Source organism: Pogona vitticeps, chromosome 4, assembly GCF_051106095.1.
Source record: "Pogona vitticeps strain Pit_001003342236 chromosome 4, PviZW2.1, whole genome shotgun sequence".
Classification (NCBI taxonomy): Eukaryota; Metazoa; Chordata; class Lepidosauria; order Squamata; family Agamidae; genus Pogona; species Pogona vitticeps.
The window spans coordinates 212,756,007-212,781,988 of NC_135786.1; the positions used below are offsets into that span (position 1 = coordinate 212,756,007).

At 39.4% G+C, this 25,982-nt stretch overlaps 1 protein-coding gene across 3 annotated transcripts in view; it reads left to right on the plus strand.

The window, feature by feature from the left end:
* INTS8 (integrator complex subunit 8) overlaps nucleotides 1-25,982 on the plus strand; it is a 30,623-nt gene that overhangs the window by 2,056 nt on the left and 2,585 nt on the right. For all 3 annotated transcript variants that reach the window (XM_020785299.3, XM_072999138.2, XM_020785300.3), the window contains exons 3-23: nucleotides 102-276; nucleotides 1,903-2,043; nucleotides 3,391-3,462; nucleotides 4,038-4,089; nucleotides 5,781-5,963; nucleotides 6,894-7,001; nucleotides 7,502-7,651; nucleotides 8,922-9,022; nucleotides 9,894-10,035; nucleotides 10,825-10,895; nucleotides 11,756-11,931; nucleotides 13,141-13,274; nucleotides 13,353-13,463; nucleotides 15,619-15,820; nucleotides 17,279-17,400; nucleotides 18,652-18,836; nucleotides 19,641-19,674; nucleotides 20,807-20,863; nucleotides 20,976-21,037; nucleotides 22,154-22,272; nucleotides 22,816-22,919. In XM_020785299.3, the coding sequence (XP_020640958.3) occupies nucleotides 102-276; nucleotides 1,903-2,043; nucleotides 3,391-3,462; nucleotides 4,038-4,089; nucleotides 5,781-5,963; nucleotides 6,894-7,001; nucleotides 7,502-7,651; nucleotides 8,922-9,022; nucleotides 9,894-10,035; nucleotides 10,825-10,895; nucleotides 11,756-11,931; nucleotides 13,141-13,274; nucleotides 13,353-13,463; nucleotides 15,619-15,820; nucleotides 17,279-17,400; nucleotides 18,652-18,836; nucleotides 19,641-19,674; nucleotides 20,807-20,863; nucleotides 20,976-21,037; nucleotides 22,154-22,272; nucleotides 22,816-22,919 (2,501 nt within the window). The remainder of the gene's footprint in view (nucleotides 1-101; nucleotides 277-1,902; nucleotides 2,044-3,390; nucleotides 3,463-4,037; nucleotides 4,090-5,780; nucleotides 5,964-6,893; nucleotides 7,002-7,501; nucleotides 7,652-8,921; nucleotides 9,023-9,893; nucleotides 10,036-10,824; nucleotides 10,896-11,755; nucleotides 11,932-13,140; nucleotides 13,275-13,352; nucleotides 13,464-15,618; nucleotides 15,821-17,278; nucleotides 17,401-18,651; nucleotides 18,837-19,640; nucleotides 19,675-20,806; nucleotides 20,864-20,975; nucleotides 21,038-22,153; nucleotides 22,273-22,815; nucleotides 22,920-25,982) is intronic.

Sequence of the window (25,982 nt, forward strand, 5' to 3'; positions counted from 1 at the left end):
TGCTTGAAGTGGTGTTGCTTGCTTGATATTTGTTGTTTTCACCCTGTGTGACATCTTCACTGAAAATGTAGGTATTAAAATCTGTCTTTTATTTACTGTAGATCCATCACCTGTTCAGCTGATTGTTCAGTTTCTGGAGCAGGCTTCCAAGCCTTTGGTGAATGAGCAGAATCAGGTTCAGCCTCCACCTGATAACAAGAGAAATCGCATTTTAAAATTACTTGCTTTGAAAGTTGCTGCACATTTAAAGTGGGATTTGGACATACTGGAGAAAAGGTACCAGTGACCTTCTTGCTTTATGTTGTTAATAAATAGCTATGCAATATTAATGTTTATTTGTATGGGATTTCTGCTGTTTTCATTACCCTGACTAGTATCTTATATGTTACTTCAGGGGAGTACAAACTAATGCAAATCTGTTTTTTGATGGACTTACTGTCCTTTAGTGGTAATACTTAATCATAGTGCAGGAGGAGTGGGAAATGTGTGCTTTGCTAAAGAATGTTGAACCAGAGCTTGTAATGTTCCCTTAAAAAAAATTTATAGCACCAATGCTCCAAACCTTAGTTATTTAGTATAATGTAAATAACTACTGTTTGGAACATTGATGTTATAACTTTAATTACACCACTCATCTTATCGCCTCAATAGTCACAAAAAACAAGCCAGCATCACTTCAGTCATGTAATATTTCTCTTGTACTATTTCGAAGCCACTCAGACTGTAAAGGTAACTAAAATGTTAGTTATGCTGCAAAAGGAGTGAAGTTCTCTCTTAACTTGTAGTCGTAATGTTATGTAGTTATGCATTTATTGCAAAAATAACAAATTACAAGTAATTTGTAAAAAAGCCTTTGGAATTAATTATGTTATCACAGAAGTAATAATGCTAATAGATTAATTTGATCATATGTTGACATGAAAAATCCTGATAGTTTTAGCTGGTAATAGAAGGTAAACTAAATAGAAAAAGAAGTTCAGGATGGAAAAGCCCATATTGGCTGAAGAATTTTGGGGAGTGGTTTGGAAACGACACATTGTTATTTAGAGTTACCACATCTGATCACTGGTAAGGAGGTCAAAGTTTTGGTAAGGAAGGAAAAATAACTCATTCTTTGTAACAGCTTATTTCTTTGCCATTTGTTGGTCCTCATCAGCCCTAGTCAACATAGCCCATAGTGACAGATACAGTGGTGCCTCGCTAGACGGTTGCCCTGCTTTACGACAAAATCGCTTTATAATGGTTTTTCTGCAATTAATTTACCCATCACAAAACGATGTTTCCAGTGGGGCTTTTTCGCACTACAATCACCCACACCCGCTTTTGAGCACTTCAGAGGCTTTTCGTGCACAGTCAGGAAATGCCTCCAAAGTGCTCTAAAGTGGGTGCGGGGGGTTTCGGGGCACCCCCGGCAGGGTTCTGCTGGCTTCCCATTCACCATCAGAGCCCTGGCAGGGGTGCCCTGAAACCACCGGCGCCGGCTTTAGAGCATTTTGGAGGCTTTTTCTGCACCATCAGAGGACTGGTGGGGGACCTCCAAAGCAGGTGATCTTGGGGAGGGGACCCCCCGCCAGTCCTCCCATGGTGCTTCCCCAGCTCCCTACCCCTTAAGTTCCTTTTTTTAAAAAAATTCCCCCTAGGAACGCATTAATTAATTCTCAATGCATTCCTATGGGAAATTTGGCTTCGCAAGATGATGTTTTCGCAAGACAGCGATTTCTGCGGGATGGATTAACATTGTCTTCCGAAGCATCACTGTAATGGGTATTGCTGTCCAGCATCATCTGCCAAGCTATCCATTCTTCATTCCTGTATTAGAGGATCATGTTGTTTTCAGAGGGTTCTGTAACAAATCAAGTTCTGGCCTTTGTGAGGTAAGCAGTCTTTGATCTTTTATTTTAGCTTGTCAGTCCCAGTACTGAACATGTTGCTGAATGAACTGCTGTGCATCAGTAAGGTTCCTCCAGGAACTAAACATGTAGATGTGGATCTTGCCAGTTTACCTCCAACCACTGCAATGGCTATACTGCTCTATAATAGATGGTAAGACCTAAATTGTTTTGGGTGTTGTTGCTTTAGTTCAGATACACTGGGAAATTTTAAAACTAAATGGCCAACTTCCTGTTGCATACTACAGGATGGAAGTTAGCGCCAGCAGCAAATTAACAATACATAACAGTCAGTTCCAACTGTGGTAACCCTAATAAGTTTTCCAGAGTATGGGGAATATTTAAAGAGTGGTTTTACTAGTGCCACCCCCCCCCCAAAGAGTTCCCATGGTTGAATGGAGATTTGAACCCAGGTCTCCTGAGTCCCAACATTCTGTCCACTCTGTGCTGGCTCTCAGTTATAATATTGACATAAAATTTATCTAGAGAGATTTCTGGAATCCTTCAGAAATGGTAGGTTAGCATTTTTCTTTTGTATTTTGGACCAGAAATTATCATAAATAAAACCATGCCTACATAGGTTCCTAATTTTAGAGCTTTGGAGTTCTTGTTGCTGTTTTGTGGAGTGGAGCTTTGGCAGTGTTTACACTCTGGTATGAGCATATATCCCATGAAGTTTTACATATTTCTCCTTGTCATGTAGCTGTTTCATCAATCGCAGATCCTTTGTATTAAAGTTGGGAACTGTATGGAAAATACTGTATGTGACATTGTAATAATAAGACAAGCTGTTGGAGCTTTGATATTGCCAGTTGCTTGTTGCACTTCGAGTGTTACTTTGGAGATCAATCTCATCTAGCCAGAATGACTGAGTTCCAACTGAGCTGAAACAAGGTTGGCTGAACTATGCTGAATTGAAATCCTACCAAGCAACATTCCCTGTAATTTTCAGCCCTGCTGGATAGACCTCTGTCCCTGGTGTGTGCGACTCCACCCCCCACAGACACCCTGTGGGGTTCCGTGATGACCGGAATCAAAGACTGAAAACAATAACTGTGTGTGTGTGGAGGAGGAGGAGCCTTATGTGGAGGGCGGGCAAAGTTGTGCAGGCATGCAACATAGAGGGAATCTTGATGTCCAGCATTGGAAAGTTGGAGAATACTTCATCATGATCTACATTTGTGCTGGCATAATGGCTGTGTTGCTGAGGTGGAGGTGGTTTGGACCTCCACCTGCTCTTTACCCCCACCCCCTTTTTTTGGTTCTTCTTTAGTCATATATTGGCTTCTGGCGGATCCATTTCCCAGCAGACCTTCTGCCAGCTGAGCGGCTTTTTCCTGTGCCTCACCTGCTCCAACTGGATTGTGTCAGTCAGAATTGCAGAGACTATTACAGTACCACAAACTTCTTTTCTAAGCCATTCTTGAAGTTGGCCATAGGATGTGTCTGTTTACATGAGCTGAACTACTCTCTGCTAATCCTTTCCACTTTCTTTTAATAGGGCTATTAGAACAATAGTCAAAAGTAGTTTTCCTGTCAAACTAGCAAAACCTGGTCCACCTCAACTAAATGTGTAAGTTTGTCCATCTACTTCAGATTCTTACTAGCACTAGATTAATTAGAATAATTTAACCCTAATTCAGAAGCCAGGTATTAGCAAGAGACAGTGGTAATTTGCAATTAGAAAATAATTTACAATAACAGTACAGTTCTATACATTTCTGCCGAGAAGTCCAGTTGAGTTCAGTGATGCTAAGGGAATGTCAGTTGGATTGCATCCTAAATAAATCTGCTCTTAAGTATTTTTGTTAATTATATGGTCAGTTTAAATTCTGCTATATATTTTTAAAAAGTATGTGTGTTACTAAAATATTTTGGTAACAGATCCCTGATATTAAATGTGTTGTGTTTTGAGAATATGTTCTGATTCTAGCAAAATTAATTATGTTGAAACAGCCTTGTTGATAAACCTAGACATTTCAAAATGAATCAGATATCAGTTTCTGAACTGAATGTTTTGAAATAGAGATTTGAACACTGTCAATAATTGATACTTCAATTCTGCTGTATTTAAAAGCTGGGAGATATTTTAGAGGTTTAAAGATAACCACAGCTATTTAATATTTGAATGGTCTGTTTTTTGTTTAGAATGAATCAGATCCAACAAGAAAAGGAAGTAACAGAAAATATTTTGAAAGTGGTAAGTGTCTTTCTCTCTTCAAGACATGAATGCTACTGTATTGGCAGATTGAAGTAAGGAATGTCAAATCTTGACCTGATGATTATGATGATTCAAAATATTTATATGTTGCCTTACTCCTATGGGATCCACTGCAACTAAAGGTAAAGGTTCCCCTTGACATTTAGTCTAGTCGTGTCCAACTTTAGGGGCAGTGCTCATCCCCATTTCCAAGCCGTAGAGCCAGCGTTTGTTTGTAGACAGTTTCCGTGGTCACGTGGCCAGCGCAACTAGACACAGAACGCTGTTACCTTCCCACCATGGTGCTACCTATTTTATCTACTTTCATTTGCATGCTTTTGGATTGCTAGGTTGGCAGGAGCTGGCACAAGCGATGGGAGCTCACTCCATCACGTGGATTTGATCTTACAACTGCTGGTCTTCTGACCTTGCAGCACAGAGGCTTCTGCGGTTTAACCCGCAGCACCACCATGTCACTTTAGACATACAAAGCCAGTGCAACTTACAGTATCTTAATTACTGATCTGATATGCTGTTCAGTTGGAGGAAAATAGTAGTCTTTGAAAATTATTGCTTCTCTGATAGTGAACGTCAAGCTTCATTTTACTCTTTTGTTGGAGCCTGGCACCCTCCTAACTTGATTGATTGATTGATTTGTATCCCACCCATCTGGTCTATACAGCGCCAATTGTCCCCAGCCAGATCTGCCCATGGTATCTGGATATGATGTGAGTTGTGGTCTAACACAGTGGTTCTTAACCTTTGTTACTCGGATGTTTTTGAACTGCAACTCCCAGAAACCCCAGCCAGCACAGTTGGTGGTGAAGGCTTCTGGGAGTTGCAGTCCAAAACTCCTGAGTAACCCAAGGTTAAGAACCAGTGGTCTAACACATCCAGAAAGAGCAGGGTTGGAAGACCTGTTTTACTGCATTTTGGCTTTTTAGGTTGAGATTTAACCATTTAGGCTAAGACGCTTTGTAGACAGACATATTGTACTATAGCACATTCGATCATGTAAATCAGAATGCTGTCAGAATTATCATGGCAGTGGGTTTTAAGTTGTAACCATACTCTCCCTCTCATATGCCCCAGACTGATCATTCTGTTTTAAACTACTGTGTTTCCCCGAAAATAAGACAGGATCTTATATTAATTTTTGCTCTAAAAACACATTAGAACTTATTTTCAGGGGATGTTTTCTTTTACAATCATGTCATCTTATGGCTGCACAATGCTGCACATTGGTGGAGGGCAGGGTTTCACTTAACTGGGGCTTATTTTTTGGGTCGGTCTTATTTTCGGGGAAATGGTAATTTTATTCCAAGTGAAATCAGATGTCTCATTTTTAATGGCGCAGGGAGATATCTATGGGAACAGCTTCATAAAAATCACTAAGTCCAGGATGACAACAAAAGAAAGAATAATGTTTACCTTCAAAATCCTAAAATACACTTGTACAGTACTATGCATATAGATCTCAATTTTAAACTAGTTGAAATGTCATTGCTTTGGAATGAAACAGTAAATAAGTTTTTTGAAAATTCCCTGAGGGGAGTAGAGAGCATTTGTTAATTCAGAAGTTGATTTTATGAAACTTGCATTGCAGTTGAGAAAAGGAGAACTTTCTCTTTAATAACATTAGAAGCATTGAGTGAATAACTGGATATGTACATTTCTTTGCATTCCTACAGTTGAAAGAACAAGCGGCTGATTCCATTCTGGTGCTAGAAGGAGCACTCAACTTAAGCAAAGAACTTTATATCCATACAATAAGGACTTTAGATTTGCTCGCCATGGAACCTGGGATGGTTAACGGAGAAACGGAGAGTTCTATAGTTGGATTCAGCATTAGTGCTGAAGAAATGCAGTGTCAGGTATGCCAGATACAGTTTTAGATAACATACTGGTTTTGTGATGCAATTTGTGGTGCCACAAATGACCCTTCCAAGGTACAGGTAGATGATGCCTTTATTAGGCCACTAAAAATCAGAAGCAGATGCTAACTTTTCACCCATGTAGGTTTTCATTGGGCTGGGCACCAGTGGGCTGTGGCTGGTACAGAAAGAAGCAAAAACGCTCCAAAAATCATGGGTAGATGATGTCCATGCCAAGTTACTTTGTTAAAAGAGTTTCAAAATGGGGGCTGTAAAGCCAAGTCAGATATGTAGATTTCAAATTCCACCCCAGTGGTGGTGTTTGGATTGTCTCTCCCAAACCTGCTGGACAGACTTTCCAGCCAAAAAGGAACCTTGTGTTTCAAGACAGAGCAATAGGGGAGGGGTAAATGTTTAATGATGGCCAGCCTTTTGTCTAGCACATTTGGGAGGGAGAATCAAATCAACACAAGAGGTGGAATTTGAAGTTTACATCCTGGACTTGATTTTGCAGTCCCCATTTTTAAACTCACTTTAAGCCATGTTTTTTGGAGCTTTAATGTTTTTTCTCTCAACACCATCCACAGCCCTGTGGTGTCCAGATTTAAAGCAATCTTTTGTTTGTGAATTTTTAGTTATCTGATAATAATATCATCCACCCATACCTTTTAGGCCGAGTACAAGGGCCATGTGGCTTTTTTTGCTTGTCAAATCCTTTGACACTCACAGCTGTCAGTTTACTTGTGGCTTCTCAACTTCAGGTGTTGGCAGTCTTGCAGATTATTCTAGTGTTACCATTCCCATTTGTTTATGAAGTTCGGTGTGATTAAGAAGTTTGGTACCATTACTTTTCTATCACTCATTTCTTATTTCTTGAAAATTATGACATAGAAATGTTCTCCTATTATAATTTATTTTTTTCTGTTTCAGGTTTGTTATGATTTAGGAGCCATCTACTTTCAACAAGGTTCCATTAACTCTGAGCTGTATGTAAAAGCCAGGGAGAAATTTTTTCGAACCAAAGAGCTAATTTCAAAGGTTGGCTTATCCATGATAATTTACTTTGGTTTGTCGATTTGTAACCTGGTACTTTGTGTCCGTGCAGTACAATCCTGTATATGCAGTACTTGCTTAGGATGCAGGTCTGTTGTGCTCATTTAGGCTTATCCCCTAATGCATGTGTTTAGGGTTGCGATATGGACTTGTATATATTTCTAGTGGGATTCCGATAGTTTCAAGTCTGTTTTGAAGGTGTCTGTTTGAAAGAACATACATACCAGTATCACAGCTACAAAAGAAGAATAACTTTACCTGAGTACTACTCAGCCAAGTGTTAAGAAGTACATTATGTAACATAAAAGGCCCTAGTAGCAGAAATAATTTTTTTATTCAGAAGTTCCCAAAATTTTATCTCAAGTAAAATTATAATACGTCTATATGAGTTCTGTTCAAATTAAACACACTTACTGCCTTTGAAGGCATTAGTCTTGAATAGTAAAAAGCCATTGATACATATTTGATACATTGTTGTATTACAGATTGGCTCCTCTCTTCATTGCATCATAGATGAAAAGAGGCTCGCGGGATACTGTCAAGCATGTGGAGTTCTTGCACCTTCTGAGAATACCTCACAACCATCAACTCCATACAGTCAAATCCATAGCTGCTTAAGATCTGGCAATTATCAGGTAACTGCTCTAAAAGCACTCAATGCATATTTCAACTAGCATTAGTAGATCATTATATTATCTCTGTTACTTAGCTTATCATCCAAAAGTATTACTACTTAGTTATTTCAATAGGTTATATTTGAAGCAATTCATTGTGTATGGAATTTTTATTTAGCCTCATGTTAAAGTTATCTTGGTCTGCCTATCAGCATAAAATTATATTAATCTGAATTATAAGATTAGTTGTCACACAGCATATTGGGGTATGTTAACTGGAAGTGCTGCTCTAATCACAATTTACAGGAATCTTTTAGTTTAGGTCTTAGCTTTTCTGGTTTATTATTTCTAAAGCAATAAAACATTTGTGATAGCAAATGCAATCTGATATCTAATCAGATTTGTAATCTGATATCGGTATAAAATTAATAGTAGTAGAACAGTAATATACAAAATGGCCTGACTGTGTTACGAGAGAAAACGCCTTCTTTGTAACACCCCTATATCTGTCAAATACTCTCTCAGGGAAAATCTTGCCACTGCTCTCATTAGTAACATGCATGTGCTTGATAAGGGCTGGACTTAATGATCCACAAGGTACTTTCCAGCTCTGCATATACTGCATTCAGACACCAGACTAAAACCTATCTTTTCTAGCAGGATTGCTTTTTATTTTTATCTTTGCTTTTTCTGTGTATTATGGCTCTTAACTTTCTAATGTTTTACAGTTTTAATACCATTTGGGCTAGTTTATTTGCTTTTATTGTGAAATTGGATTGATTGATTTAGGTTTTTATTGTGAAATTGGATTGAATGATTTAGGGTTTTTTTGTTTGTAAACAACCCGAAGGGCATTTGCCTATTGGGCATCATATAATTATTTCAAATAATTGGTAAATGTGTTTTTGTAAAATCTTTTGCCATTTGCTAGTATTCTTGAATAAGAACAGATTGACCTTGTTAAGACATAGTTCTGTGTGGCTTTGCTTTGTAGGTTTAAATTACTTTCCTTGGGCAATTAACATTAGTCAGTTTCTCTTTATTGTTGTTAATTTTTTGCCTGTCTTCCATGAAAGGCACACAGAGTGATGATTTAACTTCATAAAGACCCTGTGTGATTGGTTAGGCAGAAAGACAGCACTTTTTCCAAGCTATATGGCTGAGCAAGGATATTGGTTCTTACGTTCATGTGCAGTATTCTGAATGCTGTGTCACATTATTGAAAATGAAGCACAGGTCCCTTTATCTGTATTGTTGTGAAACGTATGTATTTTCCTATATTGTATTCTAGGAACTGGTGAAGATTTTCCTTGAAGATAACAAAACACCTACTTTACCTGTGCAGTTCAGGCAGTCAGTACTAAGAGAGCTCTCTCAGAAAGCTCAACAAGGGTGAGCAATAACTTGAATTGGAGACCCATTCATATGTACACATTGGCCAAAATCCTGTTGCTTATTGTAGTAAATTGCACTACATTAGGCCCATTGAATCAATGGGGATTTGGTGAGTCGAATGTGATTTACTATGCTAAGCAACAGGATTTTGATCATTGTTTCAACAGTTGAGGGCAGGAAGAATGTACGAATCTCTGAGTATTGTCTTTTTATGGATTTTTACCTAGTGACTGATAAATTAGTACTTGATGATCATTTGACTGAATTCTATGTAACACATACATAATTTATACTTTTGACTTAACTTAGTTTTTATAATAGGAACAGAGTGTTGCTAAGGTATAGAATAATTGCTAGTGTCTACTCAGCAACATGCCTGTGGTATGAAAATGTTTACATCTTCTATCCTTTTAGCCCATGGATGGTTTGTAAAAAAAAATTTCTAATTAGGTTAGAAGTGTGTGCTTTTTACCATAATTTGTGTTCATAATCTATATTTTATATAGCAAAGTCAGTCTGTTTCAGCAACAACACAATAAGAACATATTGTGGCAGCATTAAGAATAGCAAATTCATTTTGATATGAGCTTTCATGGATTACAATCCAGTTCTTCAGACACAGTGGATAATGATCTATGGAAGCTCATACTGAAATGGTTAACCTTAAATGTGCTATAGTACTTTTACTTCTTTTCTGTTGCATTTGATGTTGCCTCCCTGAGGAATACTTTTTACAAAAATAAGTGATGGGAGAGACAAAAGGTAATGTATTCTGAAATAAAAAGTATATTATTTACTGATCTTTCAGGTACAGTATATTATTCTGTTGCTAACACAGTCCTTTAAAATCACTTTGCTCTTTATGTAGGGATGATGTCCTTGATGACGTGTGTTTCAAGGTGTGTGCATGCAATAGTGTCTGTGATGTGATGCAAGATCGACCAATTGGAGTCCAATTTAACCGGCTGTTTTTTAGGCCCACAAAAGAGAAAATAGACTTTCTGCTTGAGGTAAGGGCTCATCCTCAACCTGAAGCTTAATTATCTTTTAAAATACCTCATAACATGCTAACTTTGTACAGTTTACTTTAAATGTATCTTAGTTAAGGTGTGCTTTTAAAACAACAACAACACATGACTAGAGATGGGTGTGAACAGCCAGTTCAGTGGTTCATCCCATTTTGTTTACCACCGCAGGAGGTGTTTGGTGGGCGCCCACTCAGAACAGTGTCCAGAGGATGAACCAGGATGAACTGCCAAACATAGTTCATGTCCAGCTCTACACATGACACCAGTGTCATGTTTATGAGTCACTGTCCTGCTCAGGCATGCAACCCAGCAGCAGTCCGCGGCCTATCCAGGACTGGGCCGTAGACACAGATCTCTTAACCCCCCCGAGCGCCCCCACAAGCACTATCATGTGCATGCGCACAAGCGTGTTCCGCCCCCCACAAGTGCACTGTGCACATGCACACAAGCACCCCCCAAGTGCAATGTGTGTGTGTGAACTCTGCCCCCCTGCGGGTGCACCACACACACCCCAACCAGTCTGTGGTTGGGAAAAGGTTGGGGACCTCTGTCTTAGAGTATGTGTGAGAGGGCTCCATTTGTGTGGAATTGTTATTGTCATTCACTGGAGAAGTCTTTCTTAATCTAAAGTCTGTATTTCAAAGAAAGGCAACTGATTCATAGGAGTTGCTATAAAGAGTATACAAAATTGTAAAGTAATAAAATTGGTCATATTATATAATAAAAAGCATGCTGGATTTTTACTGAAGCTCAATTACTTAACTTTACTAGGTATGTTCAAAATCAATACATGTTGAAACTGCATCTGAATCTGCGAGGAGGAAGATGGCCTATTTTCTGAAGTAAGTGTATGATTTTAGAATGGTTGCATTCCCTGTTAAACACTTGAGAGTAATGTTGACTTTCTTCTAAAACGTGATGAGCAGGTTAAGTCATAATGTGTCACTGGGACCAGAGAAGAGATAAATATGGTAGAGAGAGGGAGAATGAATAAATGACAGACCTCTGAAACTTGATGAAATATTTCTGCACCGCATCTCGTAGGATGACAGTACTTCTTCTGAAAGGTGGAAGTAACTACAGTGGTGCCTCGCAGACGATGTTAATTCGTTCTGCAAAAATTGCTGTCTTGCGAAAACATCGTCTTGTGAAATGCAGTTCCCCATTGGAATGCATTGAAATCTATTTATTTATTTATTTATTTTATATCCTGCCTATCTGGTCTTACAGATACTCTTTACACACTATTTAATGCGTTCCAATGGGGAAAAAATGGTGGTCTTGCGAAAATCACCCATAGGAAAACCATTTTGCGAAGCGCGGACCCAGCTGTCAAAATCACTGTCTTGCAAAAAAACGTCCCTTAAAAAACCGTTTTGCGTAGCGCAGACCCAGCTGTCAAAATTGTCTTGCAAAAAACCGTCCTCCCAAAAAACCTGTCTTACGAAAATCGCCCATAGGGAAAAACATTTTGCGAAGCGCTATAGCAATTGCAAAAACCCATTGTATTGCAAATTAACCGATTCGCGAGGCACCACTGTACTGAAGATTTTCTGATTGTCTGATCACTGTCATGCCTGAGCTAAATACCTGACATTTTCTGGGTGTGGCTTGTTTTCTGTGCACAACAAACATTTTAAAATGACAATTTCTTTTTATGTGCATCTTTGCTTAAAGGGTGATCTCCTCTCATTTTATACAGGAATCTATGTTTGAGTTTGGACAATCTCCAGCTTGTCTTCATGATTTCTTCTCATGAGCTCTTCATAGCATTATTGAAAGATGATGAGCGAAAGTTGCTCATTGATCAAATGAGGAAAATGTCACCTCGAGTCAACTTAGGCACTAAGCCTATAACTTCATTTTATGATATTCCAGGTGATTTTTCTCCTATTTCTTTTTAAATGTTCAATTTTTTATATCAAAAGAAAAATGACAATGGCATTGAGTGAAGAAGTAATTGACCTGTTCTGGGTCTGTGAATCGCAAACCGGTAGGTGACATACAGTGTATTACTTGTTCTGCTTCACTGGGCTATGTGGCATTTGTCCAGCTGGAACATATACAATGGATCATATACACTGCTTTTGGCTGTAGTCCCACCATAGAGGGTTATGAACATAGCTGTCCTTTCTTTGCCTTAGGAGCTATTGGCTCTTTGGGGCAAAAAGGAGAATGCTGCTAAGTGACATTATGCCGATAGGAGCTGGAGGTCTGTCTCTATGCTGGTCTTTCTCCGTGGAGTCAGCAAGGAATGCGGTCATAGGAACATATGCAGCTGTCATATAAACTCAAGCCATTGTTTCATCAATCCTAGGATGGTCACTTCTGGCTTCAAGTAATAGCTCTTCAGGATTCCAGACAAAGTTTGTGGTTTGTCCTGTCAGTAGATCTGTGATATTTCCTAATGGTCTCTCCTCCAAGTAATAATGAGGCCTGATCCTGTTACACTTTTGAAATCAGATGTGATCATATGTTTTCAAGATGGTATGGTGAGGATAAGTATACTCAGATCATTCCTTGGATGTTCTCTTGGATGGGGCTAGAGAGCTAGTCACATCATTTATCTTTCTGAGCTGCAACTGGGATGGTGCATCTTTATTTGTGGGTGAGTTGAAGAGGTCAGTGCAGAAAGGAAGCACAAGTATTACTCGGAATAGCATAATATTTGCTACCATGCCATTCCAGTGAATTCCCCAGAGACTACTTTTCAAGCCATGGTGTAGACATTTGATTTGTGGTGTCCCCCCGATCCAAAAGTCACAGAACTATGTAATAAGCATGGTATACACTATGTAATAAGCATGGTATATATAATGGTACACTATGTAATAAGCATGGTATACTGTATATAACTATTCTAGGGAACCTAACTTCTGTGTGTCAAGATTATGATCATTTTTGGAATTCTGCATATACTAAGGACACCCCCATAGCATGTTTTTATATGATAGATGTAATTAGTGCTCCTTTATTTGGTAAGATTTTTTTCTTTTAATTAAAAACTTTTTATATCTGCTCCTTCCTGTTTGTTATCGTTCATCAAAATAAATGGTTCATTTACTAATGTTACCACTTTCCTTTCAGCCTCAGCAAGTGTGAATATTGGTCAATTGGAACACCAGCTTATATTGTCAGTGGATCCCTGGAGAATCCGCCAGATTTTAATTGAGCTGCATGGCATGACTTCAGAACGTCAGTTCTGGACAGTTTCTAACAAGGTACTTTGATTTTCTCAAATTGGTTTAAATGAGAACTATATCACAGTGAGTAACAAGTATTTATTTATTTATTTTTAGTGGGAAGTACCCAGTGTTTATGGCAATGTTATTCTGGGAATTAAGGATAATTTGACCAGAGATTTGGTTTATATTCTGATGGCAAAGGGACTACACTGCAGCACAATTAAGGTGAGGCACTTCTTCTCTGTCTACTGAAAGTGTGATTTATTAGGATTCTTCAGTGCACCAGATTGACTTTTTAATAGTACAATATTCCAGTTACAGTTTGTTTTACATTTAAAATGTTACCTGTTATATCAGAAAAGATCCTTCAAAGCATATACACATAATGTAGGACTATCATTTTAAATCTATACCAGTTTCCTGTTTGCAGACTTGATCCCTATCTGTGGAGCTTAATGGCGTTTGCCACAGTTTTGTATGGTCATACTGCTTGTGCAAGTAACATAACTTTGCTTTTTTTCCCTACTTGCACAAGGGGGTATCTAGGACCTCTTTGTTTAGGCATACCTTAGTTGTATGTGATGCATTTGTGTTTGTATATTGGTTACATTTATACAAAACCGCCCGGAGAGTGCTTGTAGCACCATGGGGTGGTATATAAGTCCAATCAATCAATCAATCAATCAATCAATCAATCAATCAATAAGTGGCATATCCCACCTTAGTGGACCAGTATGACAGGAACCCTGACCAATCTACTTGTGAGCAGGGAAGCAGGGTGATTGGATGTGTGGTGCATGTGGCCAGCCTATCTGGAAGCCTAAAGGAGTAAGAAGCTGGAGGGCTGGAGTGTGATGGGAAGGGGAATATTACTGAAGAAAGGGGTGTGTGGTAACTGAAGCTTAGCTCTGTTCCCAAGTTGATGTTACTATGTAGTAAAATTATATATTTTCATTCTTTAGCTACCTGGTCTGGTGTGGTTAATTGGCTGGTGTCAAACATGTTACTGGAAAGTTATTTTAAAAAGTCATAAGCCTGAGTTGGGCCAGGCCACAGGTGTCTGGAACCTCTTCATTTAGCTGTTTGTGATGCATCTGTCCTTGTGTATTGGTTACATTTATGCAAGTGGCATACCCCACCTTTCTGCACCACTGGGACTTCACATTCTGTAAGAGTCCAGAAGTCCTGATTGGCCTATATAAGCAGCATGTGTAGGTGACAAAATGTTGCCTCCAATCCTATGTGCTGCCTGAGACAGTGATGTCACTGACCTGCCATTTTATGCTGGGCATCTAAGCATCTTGGGACTGTTGGTCCTTTATGGCAGAATGGAGGTGGAGAAACGTGTAAGCAAATGACATGGGGGGGAGTAATCTCCACTGGGGCTGGTTGTGGGGGTAAGGATTGACTTGGCTGCTTGTCTTTCTAGCTGTATTAAAAGGATGAGGGCAGAGCATGAGGGTTATTCTTTCTCATCTTTGATTAGGGTCAGCAATAGAGCTTTCTCTGCCAAATACAAGCAGATGTGTGACATGGCTGTTGTAGGTTTTTCAGGCTGTTTGGCAGTGTTCTGGACGTTTTTCTTCCTAATGTTTCGCCTGTCTCTGTGGCCGGCACCTTCAGAAGACAGGAGTTAGAACATGTTAGGGCATGTTCAGCTGCTGCCAATTTTTCCTGAAACAACCTGGACATGAAATCCTATTTCAAAACACAGACGTACTGGACAACACCAGCAGTCATTATGTTAGACTACACATGGAAGCCACTGATATCCACAAACATCAGCAAAGCTTCAACAAAAAAGAAGAAAATCTAAAACTCAACAGTCTGTCTCCCAGCACTGAAAAATACAGCCTGCAAAAATGTCAACAAACTCTACCCAACCACAAGGACTGGTGATCACTGCACACAAAAGACTAGCTAACAGCACCCATTAATCACAGTGATAGATCATCTCCCCCCTTATCACAACAATACACGCGTAACAAAAAACACCCTGATCGCCATAATCACCCAGTCTCCTGAAAAGGACAAAAAGCTGATCCCACAGCTACAAATACTCAACTATCCCATACACTACATCAGGACACTGACAGAGTTCTAACTCCTGTCCTCTGAAGATGCCAGCCACAGAGACTGGCAAAACGTTAGGAAGAAAAACCTCCAGAACATGGTCAAACAGCCCAAAAAATCTACAACAACCATCAGATCCTGGCCATGAAAGCCTCCGAGAATAAAATGTATGACAATTTGTTGGGTTCTTGAGGTATCCCAGGAATCTTTGTTAGCAGTACACAAATATTGCCCCTCGCTTTTCACATTCATGTTTGTATCTACAACAGGAAATAGAGCCAGCTACTCACACAGATTTTCATTGCAGGATTTTGTCCATGCAAAACAGCTTTTTGCTGCTTGCCTTGAACTTGTGACGGAGTTCTCGCCAAAACTGCGCCAAGTCATGCTGAATGAAATGCTGCTTCTGGACATTTATAGCCATGAAGCAGGAGCAGGTCTTTCAGGAGAACGTCCTCCCTCTGACCTGATCAGCAGAGTTCGGGGATACCTAGAAATGAGGGTCCCTGGTAAGAAGGATTAACTTATATACATAGAAAGAATTGATGATCAAAATCATAGGCACTTAGCTGTGAAAAAGGAACACGGTTGTTGTTTATAATAACAATAATTCATGCCAGACATCTTTTCCCTTCTTACAACGAATTGTACATATGTATATGATAAATTACAAGTGTTTACTTCTCATTTTATTCGCATTACAGCCATGTGAAGTAGACGAGCCTGAGGTGCAAATGTCCTCATTGGGCTTCCTTGGTGACAGGGGATTTGAATATTATTTTTCCCAATTAGAGTTGACCTAGCCTATTATTATTATTATTATTATTATTATTATTATTATTATTATTATTATTATTATTATTATTATTATTATTATTATTATTATTATTATTATTATTATTATTATTATTATTATTATTATTATTGCTGTTGCTGTTGCTGCTGCTGCTGCTGCTGCTGTTGCTGTTGCTGCTGCTGCTGTTGCTGTTGCTGCTGCTGCTGTTGCTGCTGTTGCTGCTGTTGCTGCTGTTATTATTATTAAGTGTATTTTAATATGATTTACTAAGATGAGTCTTAGTCTCTGGATCCAGGTCCCTATTCTACTGTTACAAAGTTAGGTATCAAACTAGTAGAAAACTTTAAAAGTTTTTAAACTTAAATGTTGGAAGCTGTGTGCCACCAGTGAATATGGCCAGAGCCCAGAGTGATTGTAACCAGAGTATATTTTTCATGCTGTTCTAACACATATATAAACCCTTTCTAGCCCTTCCCCCACAGCTGATCAATGCAAAACTGCTGAGTCAAGTAGTGTTTCCCAGCTAGATGCTCAGTAAAGGAGCCTATTTTGCTGCTGAGTAGAGATATATCCCCCCCCCCCGCTCCAGCACTACAGAAGAAAATGTAGACAACCACAAATGTTATCAGATTGATTTTGTATCAAAAATGAAAATGAGCAAAGAAAAAGTTCACTGACATCGCCAGATAGATCTCTGTGTGATTCACAATGCGTTGGTGAAATTTTCTGGCTCTATTTAGCAGTGATAAATAAAATGCAGATAAAAATTCAAAACATTCCACGCCTTTGTAGGCCTTGTGTTAGTCGTATATCTTCCAACTGGAGTGTTTCTTGTGTTTGTCCAAGTCTCCATGCATATATATTGGCCATTTAGTTTCCTTTGACCAGGTCTTTGTGTAGTTCTTGCAGCCAACTCTAGTGCTTTATTAGAATCACCAGGTGGTAATAATTCTCTGATGCAGACTTGTATATTAAGGTTGACCTAACATGATTTATGATAATTGCTCCAATGTGTTAACCATCAATTTGCATGTAGGCCTTCCTATCCCATGCCACCCATATATTTTACATCTAGGGGCACCCTAGAGTTACAGAAAAAAAAAGGCCTGCCCACTTCTACTCTTTTTGTTTTGAAATACCTGTGCAGTTGCTCTCTAAATTTACCTTTTAGATATTCCTCTTCGGCAAGTTGTAGCGGAGGAATGTGTTGCCTTCCTTTTAAATTGGCGGGAGAATGAATACTTAACCATGCAAGTTCCTCTTCCTCTTGTTCAGACCAATCCTTATGTGAAGGTAAGCCATGTTTCAACACTGGCACCAAATACATTTGAAATTGTCAAATTCTGAACTATCTTCGGACTTGTTTTTGTTATGTTTAAATGAAATTCATTCTGGAACTTTTCTTATCAGCTTGTTTGTTCTTTTATCCTGTGGTTTTTTCCTACTACATTGTCTGTCCACCCACTTGGTGAAACATTCACAGGTATAAGTAAATTTCCCAGATAATTTTTATAGTTGCTGTTGATGCCTACCGTATTTGCCGCCGTACAAGGCGACTGGGCGTATTAGACGACACCCCCCACTTGGAGGCATGTTTTTGGGGCAAGGGCGAGAAGGGAAGGGAAGCGGGCGGTGGAGGAGGAGGAGGGGAAGGAGAAGCAGCTCTCCGGCGGTGCACGGTCGAGCGGGCTCAGTGGCGCGGGGCAGTGGGCTCTGGCCGCTCAGGCATGGCCGGCTTTGCTTCCCTTCCTTCCTCCAGACCGACCGCCTGCTTGCCCGCCTGCCTTCCTCTCCGGCCGGTGCAGCCCCGCGTCACTTACTCAGTGGCAGCAGCAGCGGCGGCACCTCCTTCCTGGCCCAAATTAAGTGCACCTGGCATACAAGACAACCCCCCCACTTGGAGCCATGTTTTGGGGGCCAAAAAAGTCGTACGCCGGCAAATACGGTAGTTTTATGACAGAACAATCTGAAATAGAAAACTCGATATTAAGATTTTTACAGGAGCTGAAGGCTAATTGCTATTCACAAGCTACACATCTCTTAATAATGGGAGTCGATAATTGTATTCACATTTGAAAATCACATAGTCCCAGACTGTTGTTCCAGGGGCCACAGCTAATAGAAGCATCTTAGTTTCCCTGTTTTACCTATGACTGTAATTCTCTCCCACCCCTTTTTTTGTTTGTTTATAGCAACTCCTCAATGTCTGTACAAAATTTTATTTACAAAGTTTACAATCTTTTGTTTACAATAAAAACTTACATTGTTAAAAAAAGGATTTATCAGTTCCCTGTGTCTGAAAAGGTGGTATGTGCTATTTAAACAGGAAATTCCTCGTGCAATGTGTATATGCCATGTCTGCTCTTCTCTCTGAAATAAAATCAAATCCTGGGCATGTATCAGAAGTAGCTCTCTGAATTATAGCTCAGGATTTTGTTCTTTAATTCATTGTCCTAGTTTTAGATTGCTGGATGGGGAAATATTGCATCTGTAAAGCCTTGAAAGATACTGTGTGCCTTATTCTTGATAGTATGTTTTGGTTAGTTAGGACAGCTTTTGGCTGCCACGTGTAAAGATCTTCCTGGACCCAAAGAAAGTAGACGAGCAGCTAAAGATCTCTGGGAGGCTGTTGTGCAGATCTGCAGTGTATCCAACCAACACAAACGAGGGAATGATGGCAGAGTGAGCTTAATAAAGCAGAGAGAATCTACATTAGGCATTATGTACAGGTAAGTGGCTATAGTTTTGTATTTAACCACTCAAAGCCAGAATAAATAACACTCACTTTCTGTGTCTAGAGCCAGCATTTTAAGTAGTCGCCATGTTGTTCTACTCCTTCATTCTCGCTGCTCTGTTAGTTATGGCATCATTTATGAAAAGCATATGGAGTGAACTCATGAAGATTACCTTGTAATATATGTGCATAACATGCTAAAATCTTTGTGTGTATTACATATATAGGGATCCCATTCACAGTTAAGTTTCTCCCGCTATAAGAGTGAACTTGGATGACAAAGGCCAAATGCTAGAGTCAGAAAAGGGCTGTTGAAAAATTAGGGAGGACTAGACATGACCCTGAGAATCCTGATGTTCTCTGAAGTGAAAGAAACTTTTAAAAAGTTAAGCTAAAGTGGCAAGAAATGTTTAAGAACAGCATGTTTAATAACCACAGAATATTGCCTGTTGGTTGGATAGATGGAAGAGTGAAATGCTCAGAAGCCTGAATGGAAATATCCTTGGAAATATCCTTGTCAGAAACCGAGGATACAGTGTGGAATTTTCCTTTAGGCCCCAGTTCTGTTTAATCATCATTTTCAGTTTTCTCTTTTATCACTCCTACTGAACAGGATTCTTCTGCTGCTCATGCAATCACTTTTTCATTTATCTGTCTTGTGTATTGTTCCTCTTGTGTCAAGATTTGTATTTAAAACCTTGGTGTCTCTACTAATTTTTATGCACAGAAAAGTTGCAAATTACTACAGATTAACTCCTCAGTAAATCCGTACTCTGAATAAACGCTTTTTCTTTTATAGGAGTGAATTGCTGTCTTTTATCAAAAAATTGCGGGTGAGTTTGGAGCTAGGGATATTAAATTGGGTTTAAAGCATGAAAACATTATTTCTTATTTATCTGGAGGTATTTTTGGAAAATATTGGAATGTACAACATTTTTCCTTTAGAAAAGTAACTTTTTGTAAGGAGTTCAACCAGCAAATAATAGCAGATAACTTGCATACAAAGAAGACATTAGTTAACTCTGTTGATTTGGATGAGTTTATTAGATTCTAGGTGAACACAGAGTTTAAATTTGATAAATTTCAACTAATTAGCCACAGGCCCAAAAAGACAACTGACAAGTTCTGTGTTCTCAGTGGGATGTCTTTTCACTTAACTTTCCAAAGAGCAGTAGTTTTGTTTTATTAATAGGCTGTGTTAGTTTTATTTGGTTGCTTACTCCTGCTTTACCCTTAAATTATTGTTGAATTAACAGAGGCTGCATTAAAATTAGGAAGTAAGAAATAAATATTTAGGTACTGTCAGAAACATTGGAAACAGTAAATCCCTAGGAAGGACTAAACATTATTTTCTGAATCAGACAAATACTACCAGCTGATCTCTAAAGCGTGGAGAACACTTCTGTGCCATCATCATTGTTATCACATGCTATCAGGTTGATTACAGCCACTGTTTTCCAGGGATTTCAAAAGTGCTCTACTGTTCCTTTCTTTGTGGGGCCTTCTGGGACTGTGTAGGCTGCCCAAGGTTACACAGGCTGTCCATTCCCCCAAAAGGCAGAGCAGGGAGTCCAACTCCCAGCTTCTGGTTTTGCAGACAGATACTTAACTCACTGAACTATCTAGCCAGCTTTTTATAGCATAATGGATCTTTTTTTAAAATGTTGAGATACAGGAACACAGTAGTTTGAAAAATCTGTGTGATAGTTAGTGTGGTTTTTAAGTTTTCATTTCCAGAACTGATAAAAGTGAGAATTGACTGAACCATGTCTTGTGGAAAGGGTTGTAGTTTGTACCTGAAGCTAATAAGAATCATGTATTTCAAAGGATTTCTACCACTCAGTAGTGTAACGAGAATACAGAAATTTAAAGTAGTGGAAGCCTTATGGACATTTATCTAGAAAAATTGCTACCATTGAGAATCACCATTTGCCATAATCTTATATTTTTCCACTATTCTTGTAGGAGCCTCTGGTTTTGACAACAGTATTATCCTTATTTGTCAAACTTCACAATGTTCGGGTCAGTATATTCACCACTTTATCATAACTAGCTGACTTTGTTATCTTTTTTGTCTCATGTCTTACGTAATATATCTGCCTCATTTCATGTGTAATATATTTCCTTTTTGCAGGAAGACATTGTGAATGATATCACAGCAGAGCATATTTCAATCTGGCCATCATCTATTCCCAAGTAAGGCTGGTGTCTTTTTTTCCAGCTCCATTATAACTTTTGAGAAGTGTTTGTTATTTAGTCTGGAGCCCCTTGTTTCAGATTATGTCATTGTGTCTGATTCTGGCAACAGCTAAGGAGTGCTCCTGAGATGCTGCCCAAATCAATTAGCCGCACTGGGTGGAATGGTTTGAGACACGTTGGCATCTTGATATGCCAGTTTAGACCTCCAGGTGCCTATGCACTGTGATGTGGGTTGAGGAGGAGCCAAATGGGTATGGGGAGTGTGAGCATGTGTTCCTGCATGTAGAAACAGGGTGCCCTACTTGATTCCAGCATTTTGGCTGACCGACAGCTAAAGCAAAGATGGGCCATAACTTTATTCATCTTTGCCTTAGAGGGAGGAAGGAGAATGAAGTTTCATCCTCCATCTACTGCTCTTTGCTACAGTAGGATGTGAATAGACTGATAAAGTAATAGATTTGGTTGTTGTGGGTTTTTCGGACTCTTTGGCCATGTTCTGAAGGTTGTTCTTCCTTAATAGATTTGGATCTAGCTGTGCTAAACTGTTCTAAGTTAGATGTTTGGATTTAGTCATGGGCATGGAGGGATTGTAGCAACAGAATATATAGAACGTTATGAGGCAGTCTTTTTTCTTACTGAGCCAGGGCACTTTTAAAAATGTGTTATATAGGAATTATTTTAACCCTTGGTGATTTTAACACATCACCAAGAATGAAATTCCATTTTTGGCTGCATATAGCCCTGGTGAGGTTCCTTATTGCAGTATGCCCAATGTACTGTAGGTTCATTGATGAGGAAATGCTGTCTGGACTGGAGCATTCCAGATCAGCTGAGAGTATTTTCCCATCTTGGATAGACTGTTACAAACAGATTTTTTTTCAGACTAGAGTATTTCCTTTTCCCTGTTTGTGGAAAATGGTATAATGGAAGTGTTCTTGCAGGTATTCCTTGAACCTATTTAAAGAACTTTTCTGCTTCTTGCTGATCACCTCCATTACGCCCAAGTGGGAAATACTTCAGAAAACATGTTTATGTAGTACCTAATAACTTCAGATTTTAGCTACATTTAAAATTTACATATAGTGACTAACGTATAAAATATTAACTTTTTAGCTTACAGTCAGTGGATTTTGAAGCGGTGTCTGTTACTATCAAAGAGCTAGTCAATTATGCATTGACTATAAATTCAAACAATCACTTCTGGTTAATCATTCAGGCTGATATTTATTTTGGTAAGTAGATATCTGGAGTCACAAATGGAATAGATCCTTTTAATTTGAGACATCTTTATCAACAAGTAAAATTTTGACATCTGAAGCCCAATTTCCCTCCCTGTGTGTTATATATGCCTTGCTCTCATCATGTTCAATTTCCTTTTCAATGTGAACACTTTTCTTGTAAGCTGTTAATCATGTTACTGATTTCAGAAAACAACTGAATTCAGTTGTACTTCAGGCCCTGCATGTTGAAAAGCCAAGTTTTTAGTATCCAATGAGTTTTCTATCTGCCCAAAAGAAGGGAAGGACAAAATGTTGTGCCCTTTTTAGGGCACAGATTTTCCAGGGCTCCTGTCTTGCATGTAAAACCTACATGAACCCTTCCATTCAGATCCGACACTGAAACTGTGAAGAATGTGACTGTGGAGGCGGTGTAGCTGGATGTTCCCCTCAAAATATGTTTACAGTACCAGGATGAATAATGCCATGAATAACACAAATAATTATTGAGTGATCTTGCATTAACTGATTTTGTTTTGATGTGTGTTTTCAACGCAGCAACAAACCAGTACTCTGCTGCCCTTCACTACTATCTTCAAGCAGGAGCTGTGTGCTCGGATTTCTTTACTAAGATGGTACCACCTGATATATATACTGATCAGGTAAGTTGTGTGTTTATATAGAGCTGTTACATGTTTTGCAGACATTATATAGTACTCTTGTTCTGAGAGTTGATGATGCAAATTTAAAAGAGCAGACCCAACAAAGTTCAGAATTCCAAACATACCGGTATTGAATATTTGAATGAAAAGCTTTTTCTCAAAACTCCTCATAGCCCTGTGAATGCTACGTAAAATGCATTGAGTGCAGTCAGGATCTTGGAAAGTGCTTCATATGCTCTCATAAAATGACCCATCTGTGCAAATCTGGTCTTACAGAGATATGAAGAGAAACATATTTGATGGCTTTTCCTGAATTTCAGAATTCTCCTCTGCAGATGTTCCCAGATATCTGTGTTAAGCATGAGGAACCTTGGCTGTCATTCATTCATGACGTGCTCCTCCCATCTTGCTTCAGTTTTGTCCAGAGTGGTTAGAATAATGGAAACTGGAATTAAAGAAGCATCTGGGATGCCACACGTACTTCATCGCTTCTGGATGTCTTCAGAAATTACATAGCAGTAAAGTAGCCATTGATTCTTGGCCAACCAGAACCCATAGTATGGGGCTGTTGTTAAATTGTGCAGAAAAAAATAATACAGGCTTGTGAAAGGCTGAGGTGTTAACATGCTGAATTGTTAACAGAAGACAAACCAGAAGTGTATCTTCATGGAGGCAGGGAACATTTGGTGGTAGCAGAAGTATGTGTTCTGGAAGCCTTTTGCTGCCTTACACATCTTTCAGTTTTTCTTGGAAACAATTACTTGAAAATCAGGGGGGAATGCTGCTAGTAGAAAATTACTTAGGTGAAAAATCTGTGTTAAGTTACTGCAGATGGCCTTTACTATAAGGAAGGCCTATCAGTGCAGAAGAGTAAAATCATGAACTAGGTTTGCAGTCAAATACTAAACCAAATAATAGGGAGGCAAGTCTTGCATTCTGCTATTAATGAAAAAAATGCTATGAAACTGTTTAGCATGACATACCATCTCCTTTAAGCAGAACTGGGTTTTGTATGCAGGTAAATCTCATCCGGGTTGATTTCCTTACTAGTTTGAACATGAGAGTACTGTATTTGAGGAATCAGCAGCCCCTTACTCTAGCCTCGATTTTGTCGAAGACATTGCCCATTATGGAGCAGATTTTTGGATCAGCAAGGATAAACTAAAGTGTACAGAGGAACCAACAGAAATTGCACAGAAGCTGTAAGACTTGGTATTTACTGAACATAGAATGAAGATCTTTATATCAAGAATCAAAAATATGTAGCCCTCCAGATGTTGTTGAACTCCAGTTCCCATTATCCTCTGCACTGGCTGTGCCCTCTGCGATTGATGGAAATCGCAGTAGAAAAATATCTGACAAGCCAGAGGTTGCCCCTTAGAAGTCTGCAGATCAGTTTTCTTGGACTACAAATCCCAGGATTCCATAGGCACCCTGGCTACTAGTCATGTTTTCTGGGAGGTTCTAGGAGTTGTAGTACAAAACCACAAATCTACATATCTGTGTTCCCCATCTCTTTTTTTATAGTCTTGTCCCTTTTAGTTCTGCTAACAATAGGATCTAGTGTATTATTCAAGATAGTTTATTAATTATTTTACAAAGTGTTTCCAGTAAAGGGGCAGTATATACAATACAAATCACCTTTCAAGGTTCCTGTCAATATCAGAGCCAGGTTTCTGTACAAACTAGAATAAGAGTGAAGGACAAACTGATGCTTGCTAAATAAATTCCTCAATGTCAGGTGTTGTTATTTTTTTTGCAGACACTAGAAATAATAAAGCCACAAACCAATGTACAGTATATGAATTTTATATTAAATATTGCAGTTGTCTCATAACTGGATACCATTAAGCATAGGATTTTCAGAATTTGTGGACTACAGCCAGGAATTCCTCTAGACAAACTTTTGGAGGGTTTTAAATCGAGAGCTCAAAGTCCTAACAAGTGTTTTCAAGTTTTAAGCTAATGGATTCAGATTAGAGATGGGGAAGAAAATAAAAACGGATCGCTTTTTCCGACGAATATAGCGGATTCATTAAATATTCGTCGATCCATATCTGTGGGTTCCAGAAACCCCCATGAATATGAAGGGATGAATATTTACCCATTTGTATTCGTCCTTTGTATTTAAAAAACCAAACGAAACAACCACAAAACACCATTCTGCCTACTGGCTGCCGATCAGAAGGGCAGCCACCCCCCCCACATCCACCCAATACCACAGTCTACCGCCACCCCCTTCCTTTTCCTACCTTAGGCCCCACGCCACCCAACCCCCCGACACCCTCTTACTTTAATCACTGCTGCCGAGGTCTTCTGGCCTTAGGAGCCACACATGTAAAAATGGAGTATGGCTCGCCTTTGCAAAGATGGCAACTGCAGCTTCATTTAGGGTAGGGAAGCTGCAGCTGCCATTTTTGCAAAGGGCAGTCTGGATTCCCTTAGCCTGCCTTAAGGGAATTCAGGTTGCCCTTTGCAAAGATGGCAGCTGCAGCTTCCCTACCCTAAATGAAGCCACAGCTGCCATCTTTGCAAAGGACAGTCAGTCTCCCTTTTTACACACCGTAGCTGCAAAGGCCTGATGGAGACCGCGGCAGCCAGGAATTCCTCCAGCTATTAAGGTAAGGGGGTGTCGGTTGGAGTGGAATGGGAGCTAAGTAAGGGAAAGGGAGTGTGGGGATAGGCTGTTGGGGTGGCTGGCTGTGTGGGGATGGCTGCTTATTGGCTTCTGATCAGCTGATCGGCAGCCGGTAGGCAGAATGGGCTTCTGTGCTGTGTGGTAAACTCTCCTGGGGGGTCCAATTTGTGGATGAATAACTCGGATGTCCAATATCCAGTTGGCAGGCGTGCTGGGGAAAGACATAGGAAGCTCCGTTGTGATTTTGGAGTCTTAAGTACCTGGGGGCAGCTTTCCTGGGGGGTCCTCTTTGTGACTATATAACTCGGGGGTCCATGAGCCAAGGTTCAGCAAACTTTCAGTTGTAGAAAAGCGTCTGTGGAAGCTTCCTTGCATATTTGGTGTCTCTAGGTGCTTAGGGGCCGGTTTTATAGCAGTTTAAAGTG